At 39.2% G+C, this 10,509-nt stretch overlaps 1 protein-coding gene across 1 annotated transcript; it reads left to right on the forward strand.

The window, feature by feature from the left end:
- The first annotated feature begins 215 nt into the window (after positions 1-215).
- LOC114291573 (protein DETOXIFICATION 16) lies at positions 216-4,477 on the forward strand. The gene is made up of 8 exons (XM_028235423.2): positions 216-637; positions 2,252-2,796; positions 2,899-2,985; positions 3,083-3,139; positions 3,269-3,507; positions 3,733-3,851; positions 3,935-4,021; positions 4,133-4,477. The coding sequence occupies exons 1-8, from the start codon at positions 317-319 to the stop codon at positions 4,190-4,192; spliced, it is 1,515 nt and encodes a 504-aa protein (XP_028091224.2). The 5' UTR covers positions 216-316; the 3' UTR covers positions 4,193-4,477.
- The last annotated feature ends 6,032 nt before the right edge of the window (positions 4,478-10,509 follow it).

A 10,509-nucleotide genomic window follows, 5' to 3' on the forward strand; every position in this document is an offset into this window, starting at 1 on the left:
GTTGGACATAATTGTCTTAATATTTATATAAATATAAATATCCTTCCATTAAAAAAAAAAACATAAAAAAAGGGTGGGATATAAATATAAATATCCTTCCATTAAAAAAAACAAAAAAAAAAAGGGTGGGATTGATTGAAATATTTGTTGGTTTGACAAGAATTTCATGGATATTTTGGTAAATAGAGAGCAAAGCAACATGGGCACTTTAGTCTTTTTACTCTTCAACCACCTACAAAACTGCAATAATGATTATGCAAAATATCTCTCTCTCTCTCTCTCTCTCTCTGGGTGCAAGTGGAGAGGGAGAAGAAAGATGGACAGAGAAGATGAAAAGCCATCCCTAGCAACACCTCTGATTGATATCCTCCATGAAGATGATGGAAAAGGACTTGATTTTGATAGAGAAGAAAGGAACAAGAACAGTGACGAGAAGGGCATTAATAAGAGGAATAAGGAGATTGTGGAAGAAGTGAAGAAGCAACTATGGCTTGCAGGGCCTCTCATCTGTGTCAGTCTTTTACAGTTCTGTTTACAGCTTATTTCAGTGATGTTTGTGGGTCATCTTGGAGAGCTGGTCCTCTCTGGTGCTTCCATGGCCAGCTCCTTCGCATCTGTTACTGGTTTTAGCATGTTGGTGAGTAATTCATTGCGGGTTTCTCTCAATTTTGTTGTCCTCTATATATATATATATATATATATGTATATAACGGTATTATGATATGTATCAATATTGATGTTATATCAACCGATATCATATGCTGATATGAATATAAGTATCGAAGGTGTAAAATCTTGATATATTGTACATTTATGTAGCGGGGTTCTTTGTGCCTGATTCTTTTTGTTTTCTATTTTTATTTTTTAGAAAATACATAAAACTTTTTGACAATATGTTTCCTAGAACTTTTTTTTTTTTTTTTTTTCAAAACAATCCACCCTTTTAAAAAGTTTTTTTCAACAAAATGAAAACAATATAAAAAAAAATATGAATAGTTTTCCACCTTTCTATTATTTTTGTTTTTAAAAAAAGAAATCGATACTAAAATAGTCCTTTTATATATTCTTACGTTCATTTTTGCCTGGATTTTTACATGCGTGTTTCATAGTTTGGGGCGTTAAGTTTGCACTGCGGATGGGACAGGTTGTGTTGAGTTTTTTTATTGGGGCAATTACAGTACAAAGCTTGGGCCAATTATTTATAATTAAGTGGGGAGTGAAAGAAAGAAAATAAATAAATAAATAAAATTGCCAACAGGTGAAATTCACTTTTGCAATTACTAAAATGCCCTTGTTCAAGGTTTTGTAATTTTTTTTCTTCTAAATTTAATTACCCAAATACCATTTTTTTAGTACTTCTCCCTTTTTTTTTATTCTACCTTGCTAGTGAGACAGGTTTTTCAAAATTATATTTATTGTTTTATGAATACTAGTTTCTGAGTTTGGTAGGTTTAAAAAATGGCTTATTCTAGTCTGTTGATGTTGATAAGGTAACTACTATTAATTAGGGGTTGTTTGGAATGATATATATAAGTACTCTTTTTTATTTTTTGAGTAAAAAAGTAAAGAAAAAAAATATCTATGTTTGAGATAATTTTTTGACTTTTTACGAAAAAACGTATAATAAAATATTGTATCAAATATCCAAATTACTCTTGTACCCTTCCTGACACATACTGTGTGCATTCAGTGCGTTGTTCAATTTTGTTGACTTTGGGAATTCGTGGCTTACAATTTGGTAAAATGTGTAAAGATAGGTACATTGCCATGCACTTTTGGCTGTTGAATTCAAAAGGGCAAATTTGTAATTTTGCCCTCTATTTATTAATTATTTTTTTTCCACCCAAACATGGGAATATTGTTAACTTTTTTACTTTTTGAATGACTTTTTTACTTTTTAACTTTTTGTAGAAAATGTCAAACATCCACTTAATTTTAGGTACTCTATAGCTTCGCGGTGAATCAAATTTCTTAGTACTTGAGTGATGAAATTAAAGTATTTGCTTCATCACCACCTTAATTATATGCTCAAACATTTGATCTTATCACCATTGGTTTGGAAAATAGGTTTCTAACCATAGTTTCAGCTTGATACTGAATTGTACTTTCAGAAATTACGTCTTAAATTTGTAAAAATTAAAATTTATTTTTTTGTGATTAATGTCTTCTCAATAACCAAAAAGAGCACATACGACGGACGTTATTATGAAATTTTCACACTCGTCTGTTTCACGGTTTGTTTTTGAGTTAGCTGGGAATGGCAAGCGCATTGGATACCTTATGTGGGCAGTCCTATGGAGCAAAGCAATACCATATGCTTGGGATACAGATGCAAAGAGCCATGCTTGTTCTTTCACTTGTAAGCATACCTCTTGCAGTGATTTGGGCAAACACCGGTCCTATTCTTGTCTTTCTTGGCCAAGATCCTGACATATCCGAACAAGCTCAACTATACGCATGTTACATGATCCCTAGCATTTTTGCCTATGGCCTTCTTCAATGCCTTGTTAAGTTCTTACAAACCCAAAACATCGTCTTCCCAATGATGATAAGCTCTGGAATCACGACTTTAATCCACCTCCTCGTGTGTTGGCTTCTGGTGTTCAAGTCTGGCCTAGGTATCAGAGGGGCTGCCTTGGCGAATTCCATTTCTTATTGGATAAATGTGGCCTTGCTGGTGCTTTTTGTGAAGTTCTCTCCTTCATGTGCAAAGAGTTGGACTGGGTTTTCCAAGGAGGCTTTGCACAATATCCCCACTTTTATCAAACTTGCAATCCCTTCAGCTGTCATGGTCTGGTAAGTTTTGTGCATATCAGGTTTCTATTAAGCTCTACTCTCCCATTGTTTGTTTATGGATTTTATGTAATGAAAATTCATGATTGAGACCTTCTTGAACAGCATGGAAGCGTGGTCATTTGAAATGATGGTTCTGCTATCTGGTCTTCTTCCTAATCCTCAGTTAGAAACCTCGGTGCTTTCAATCTGGTTAGGATTGCATAATTTTCTTCTTGGAACTTTAGTGGGTTTCTTGAATTAAATCTTAAAAATTATCATCCATTACTAATATAAGTTTAATCCACAGCCTCAATACAGCTTCAACAGTTTGGATGATCCCATATGGACTCAGTAATGCAGTGAGGTCTGTTATACTTGTTTGAATTTAGTGGCTTCCCTTATTCATACTAAGGTTTCAAATTTTGGGCGATTTCTCAAATTTTTCGGTATTGCTTGTCACTATAGATTCATACTCTGTGTTTTCCTCAAGCAGCACAAGGGTCTCAAATGAACTCGGGGCAGGGCACCCACAAACTGCACGTTTGGCAGTGTGTGTCGTCATGGTCATGGCCATTACTGAGAGCGTTTTGGTAGGAGCAATCCTGATATTGATACGTAACATCTGGGGCTACGCTTATAGCAATGAAATACAAGTGGTCAGATATGTAGCAACCATGATGCCCATCCTTGCAATATCCAATTTCTTGGATGGATTCCAATGTGTTCTTTCAGGTCTTCTCCTTCCCATTTTATCTATATCACTTTTTAAGCTCACAGACAAAAAGATAACTATCCAATAGTTACAAGTTTATATCTGTCGTAAAAATTTGTGTGCACAACAATATCGCTTACAACAGAAACTAGGGTTGAGCCTTGAAAATTATTAGTCGGTTTTTTTGAGATAAAAGTCTCTGTCGATTGTGCTAACCAAATTGGTTTGTGTTTGTTAACATTTAGGGGCTGTTAGAGGATGTGGTTGGCAAAAGGTTGGTGCATTTGTGAATCTGGGGTCATATTATCTTGTGGGCATTCCTTCTGCTTTGTTATTAGCTTTTGTCATACACGTTGGAGGAAGGGTATGTTCTTCATCTTTCCTTGCTTTCGATCTATCTCTTTCTTTCTTGTCTTTACTTTTTCTCTGCTTTTTATTCGGATGTAGGGCCTCTGGTTGGGGATTATATGTGCTCTCATTGTGCAAGTTTTATCGCTTCTTATCATTACATTGCGCACTAACTGGGAGCAAGAAGTACTCTCTCTCTCTCTCTCTCTCTCTCTCTCTCTCTCTCTCCATTTTTTGTGGATTACATTGTCATCTCTCTTTCTTATTCTATGAGTGTACTCTTCTTTCTTGTTTTAGGCGAAGAAGGCAACAGAACGAGTGTATGACTCTATAATTCCTGTGGATATAGTGTCATGAAGCTGAAATGCTACAACAACAATAACAGAGCAGAGAAACTTCATTCCCTTTAACAATAAAAGTCATGATATACATTTTTACTGGTACAACTGGGAACCCCAAAGATTGAAGGCTCTATTGAAGCAACCCAACCAATGAAGCTAATTCTCCAAGCGTCTACGTATTAAGAAGCCTCCTACTTGTTAAAGAGAGGAAATTTTACCCAGTTAATTCAGTGACATCTCCTGTATAGAAGTGTTTACAGATTTATAACATTTATTTACGTATGAAAGAAGTATTTTCAAACTTCTGTGCTCGAAAGACTGTTTGAAGCAACAAAATTTGATGTGCAAGGATACATGAAAGCAAATTCTATTAAGATCATCAGTCGTGTGTATTAATAGTTTTGCGTAATTGTAGTGAATCTCGCAGTGAAAATCAAGACTCTTTTTGTATCCTTGTATCAAGACTTGTGCAAGAAAAAAAATCAAGAAACTACGTACTCCCATATAAGAATGGAAGGTACCAAACCATCGTCAAATTGTTCTTGTAATTACACATTCAATACTAAAAGCAGATTTGTTCCATTTCTCTATGGAAGGTACCAAACCATCGTCAAATTGTTCTTGTAATTACACATTCAATACTAAAAGCAGATTTGTTCCATTTCTCTATCCTACATAGGAAAAAAAAACTATCTGTTCCAGCACACCCCCCTCTTCACATTAAAACTTTTTTACCAAGGATTTTCAATGGATGCTCCTCCAGTTGACAAAACAACAAACAAAAAATCTTATACACGGTTCAAACTGTTTCTTGAAATTATGTTGTGAAATCCAAAATTCTGTGTTTGGTAACGTTTACGTTTTCAATTTATATTTACAAAAATTTTATAAACTGATTTTTGTTTATTTTTTGTTTATTTTTAGAAAAACATAAACTACAAACGCGTTTGGTAATTGACAAAATGTTTAAAAAAATTAAAAATATAAAAAAGAGTGAGAAATAACAAGTGGTGGCAAGTGGCGGCGGAAGACGGTGGTGGAAAGTGGTGACGGTGGGTGGTGGGTAGCTGGTCGTGGTAGGTGGTGGCGGGTGGGTGGGTGACGGTGGCGAGTGGTGGGTGGTAGCTAGTGGGTGTGGGTGGTGGTGGTGGTGGTGGCGGCGGGTAGTGGTGGTAGGTGGATGGCAAATGGCAGGTGGTGGTGGCGGCTAGGTGGCGGGTGGTGGTGGTGGTGGGTGGGTAACGGTGGCGGGTGGTGGGTGGTAACGAGTAGATGGCAGTGGCGGGTGGTGGGTGGTGGTGGTTGGTGGGTGCCGGATGGCGGATGGTGGTGGGTAGTGACGGGTGAGTGGTGGGTGGTGATGGTGGGTGGGTAGGTGGTGGGTGGTGATGGTGATGGTGGATGGGTGGGTGACGGTGGCGGGTGGTGGGTGGTAGCGAGTGGGTGGTCGTGGCGGTGGTGGTAGGTAGTGGCAAGTGAGTGGTGAATGGCGGTGGTGGTGGGTGACGGTGGCGGGTGGTAGGTGGTAGCAAGTGGGTGGTGGTGGTGGTGGTAGGTGGTGGCGGCAGGTGGGTGGCGGGTGGGTGATGGGTGATGGTTGTGGTGGGTGGTGGTGGCGGGTGGGTGGCAGGTGACTGGTGGTGGTAGGTGGCAGGTGGTGGCAGGTGGGTGGCGGGTGATGGTGGTGCCAAGTAGGTGGCGGGTGGTGGTGGTGGCGGGCGGTGGATGGTAGTGGCGGGTGGTGGGTGGTAGCGGATGGATGGCAGGTTGGTGGTGGGTGGTGGGTGGTGGTGGTAGTGGTAGCGAGGGGTAGATGGTGCTGGCGAGTGGGTGGCAGGTGACTGGTGGCTGGTGGTGGGTGATGGCGGCGGCGGGTGGTGGTAGGTGGGTGGTTAGTGGTGGTGGCAGGTGAAGGTGGGGGGTGGGCGGTAGGTGGTGGTGGCGGAAGACGGTGGTGGAAAATGGTGGCGGGTGGTGACTAGTGTTGGGTGGTAAAAAAAAAGAAAAAAAACTCAAAATGGAAACACATTTTTTGTGTTTTCATTTTTTAGCCAAATTTATAAACTGAGAATACTGATTTATAAATTAAAAATTTTACCAAACAAATTTTTTTTTTAAGTTTTTAAAATTTTTGTAAATATAAACAGAAAACTGAAAACGTAAATGTTACCAAACGACACCTAAGCTTTTTTTTCAAATTTATATTTACAAAAATTTGAAAACTGTAAACAAACAAACACTCATTTAATGTTTATTTTTGTTTTTCAAAAACTTATGAATAATTTACAAAAAATTCCTCAATTATTATAACCACAAAAAGTTGGTTTCCCTCGTTTTGAAGAAGAAAAAACAAAAAAAAAAACCTTTATTCCTTCCTCCTACCCCCTTCAGCCACCATCCACCACTCATCATCACTGTTGGCCACCACCTCTCACAGGCCACCACATACAGCTATTGTCATCAGTGACTGTCTCCGGCAATCACCTCTCATTGCCGGCAACCACCTCCCATAGGTGACAACCACATTTTGACAAGTCGGCTACCACTTTCGGCCATCGCTAACTGCCTACAAGCACTACATATTGCAAACAGCAACCACCTTTAGCCATCATCTCTGACTATCAACAATCACCTTCGACCATCACCTCCCATCGACCACCACCTCTCACTTGTTTTCAAAATAAGTTTTTTAAATACACAAGTGTACAAATATGTTTTTTATTTTCATTTTTTACTAAAAATAAACAGCAAGCCATAAACATTTCCCAAACAGCACCTAAATTACCAAATCAAATCTCAGCTAACATTTTAAATTCATTTAAATTAAAAGATGTGTTTTGAAGCAACGTTGATCAAACAAATCTCAATAAATACAATTTTAGTCGTATGAAATTTGAAGCAATCGAACCAAACTCTAAATTTGTTGACTATCCTGGTCGATTTCGTGTCTATAAACTTATGAGTGATTTATAAAAATATGAAGGTCTCATATCAAGAGTTCGTTTAAGACCCTTTAAAACTCAAAGGCAGGCCTAATTACGCGTAAGTGAGTCTGAGAATTCAGTTTCTAGGGTGGCTTCACATCATTTTCCTAATTGAATTGTTATTTGAAATGTCATTTTTGCATACTCAAATCTCACTCCGTACTCTTTCCATAGTCTCAAAATAATAATAATAATAATAATAATTCTACTACTACTACTATTATTATTATTATAGATTACTGCTATTGGCAAGACGTGATTTTCATTTTTATCAAAATGTTCAAAACATTTTTTTTTTTTTTGACAATAATTTTTTGGATATTTTAATTAGTAACTATACTTCTACATATATAGAACCAATAACAAAATTAATCCAATAAAATTAATCATAATTATACATATCACATAATGGAACTCAACTCATATTGATCTACTTATGTTTTATATGATTAATTATGTCATGATTATGTATCCATAGACTTATTGCTTTTATAATTAGTGAGCAAATGGGCAACCCCCTTCTAAACGGTGTTAAGTAATAATGCAACCTCTCTCTCTCTCATCTAGTGCGCAAAGACTCATTCTCTCATCTAGTGCAAGTTATGTAATGAGTGAGTTGACGTGGTGTACATTTTCATTTAGAATAAATTACACGGACTTTTCTTAAGATTTATGACAATTATAAAAATTTCCTCTGAAATTTTTGAAATGACACTTGCCCTCTCTTAGTCATGTACGGGAAAGAAATAATTCTCCTCGTATAATCTTGTTGACTAAGTCCACGCTCCTCCGTACGACGTCGCTTTGTCACCTGAAAGCACAAACGTGAGCTAGCCGGCGGGTGTGTGTCGAAAACCTCTCCGATGCCTAAGTCAGCAAACTTGACAAATAGACAAAACTCAATGTATTCAGAAAACAAAATTGTATGTTGTGTGTTACCTCTTCCAAGGTGATGTTTGTAAGCTTTATAGGTTTCGAGTGGCACAATCCTAGTAGGACTTTTATTCCTCCATGCTGAGTCCTCCTAGGATTCATACTCTAAAAGGATAATGCTTATCCTTTTACACCCCCCACTGCTTAAACCAAGTGGGATGGTTTTTACCATGGCCGGACTACAATTTGACCGAAGTACCCATGGCTATGTATAGCCGCAGAATAAGCCGAACTAGTTCTTCCTTTCATTTCTCTTACATCGGCTTCTCATGTACAGCACATGGCATGGTTGGACCGAACTAACAAAACGCGACCAGTATAACTCCAAGACCGGTCTAACTCAAAGGTACCGCTAGATCGACCTATTCAGAATACACCATGACCGGACTGACTCTGAGACCGGCCTAGCTCGAAATTGCCCGGGCCGAAATAGCTTTACAATTCTTCAGCCGAAGTAACTTCATCTCTTTCGGCCGGAGTAACTTTATCTCTCTCTTGGGCCGGAGTAACTTCTCGGCCCTTTCTACCCAGTCCGTACTTTGGGCCATAAAGTCCACTTCATAGCTCGGCCCAATTTTTACCAAAATTACCCTCTCAATTGCCCCTTAATTCCATCTGCACAGCATGATTGGGATTACCTGGTTACCAGCCGAGTTAACGTTTTTAAGCCTTTCCAGCCGGGCTAAAAGAACCCCTTTAGCCTCTCCAACAGAGCTAAAAAACCCGTTAACCTCTCCAGCCGAGCTTAATTTACTCCGGGTTCCGCTTGTCCGGTCAAAACGTCTCTTCAATCACTGTGATTGTAACGCTTCACTTTTCAATGACACGTGGCAGGCTCTGATAGGCTGTGGGCAGCTGTCACGCCGCCCTCGTACTACGAAAAATTTGAACAGTCCCGCCCTTTCTGCCTTTCGTCTTTTTTCACAAAACTATCATTCTGCCTATGAATCATTTACCTATTCTATTTATCTTCTTCTCTCTTCGTGCCTCTGCTTCTCCAACCTCTGAGTTCTCTGAGCTCGTGTTCTTTGTTGGTGTTGTTGCTCCCCTCTCCAGCTTCATCTTCTTCTGGTAAGCAAATCCATTTCACTTCCTCTGTTTTTGCTTTCGTATTTGTTTTATACATTTTGTTTACTGTATTTTTGCAAAACATTTTCTTCCATTTCTGTTTCGCTTCTATACTTTTACGAAAAAACTTTAACAGAACTCATGCGTGTATAAACTATTCTGTAGAAAACTAGTCTTGGATCCAAAATCATGTAGCAACCGAACTAGGATACTGTTTGTCCCGTACAGGTAGATCACTTTAGACAATAACCGGACTAGAACTTGTAGAAATAACAGCAGTTTCAGTAAGTTACCAACTCCCGAATCTCTCTGGCCGAGATAAGCTCATCGAACGAAGTTTGAACTCATTAAACTAGGAACCTCGGTCTTCAACCGAGCTAAGCCTTTGGGGCTAAGCCAGCTTTCCTAGTTTCTGAATCAAACTTCAGAAAACTTTCCCTAGAGGCTCAACCGAAGTAACAAAACTCATAGTTCAACCGATTTAGGCCTTTGGAACTAAACCAGCTTTCTTAGTTTTGTAGACCGAACTCAGAAAGCTGGCCCTAGACGATAAACCGGTCTAACTAAATTGTTTCCAAAGCCAGTATGCCGAGATGCTTGCCCAGATCTGGCTTAATAAGAACCCTGCTCAAACCGAGCTACCAAGCATTTTGTCGAACCGAGATAGAACCTCTCCCCAAAACCAAAGTAGGGCTCTTTTACCTTGCTTTTAATTTGTAGCACGGTCCTATGATCTGTGCTTAACCCCTTTGTTTTCTACTTTGCAGACTTAGGTTGCCCAGGCACTCCTCCGTGCGCTCAACCGAGCTACTGAGCACAATTTTTGCACCGATATAACTTATTCATAAATTATACAACAAATGGGTAAGTATAGGTATTTCGTAAACACTCTAGGCGGCCTAGCCGAATTCCGAAAGGACTATAATATACCTGATGGCGTCCACTTGTCTTTAGCCGAAAAGGATGTCATTCCCTGGGATAATGAAGGCTTTGTTCCCTTCACCCTCTTATCCATAATCGAGACCGGACTACGATTTCCAGTCCAGCCTTTGATATGTGAATTCCTTAGGCAAACTAGACTATGCCCAACCCAACTGTCCACCAACTCCTACCGCATCATAATGGGAATAGCCGAACTGAACCGCCAAGCCGGACTAAACCTTGGCCTGGCCGAAATCTTCCACCAATACTCCATTGGTTCAAAAGAAGATGGATGGGTCTATTATTTAAGAATACGCCGTCGCCGAGAGAAGATAATAAAACATACACCGGATAAAGACTTAAATGACGACGACTTCTTTTGGGTGTCTGGGAACTTCGAGGATCTCCAAGCCCGGATTCCTGGCCG

Source organism: Camellia sinensis, chromosome 4 (assembly GCF_055761805.1).
Source record: "Camellia sinensis isolate YWXY chromosome 4, ASM5576180v1, whole genome shotgun sequence".
Lineage (NCBI taxonomy): Eukaryota > Viridiplantae > Streptophyta > Magnoliopsida > Ericales > Theaceae > Camellia > Camellia sinensis.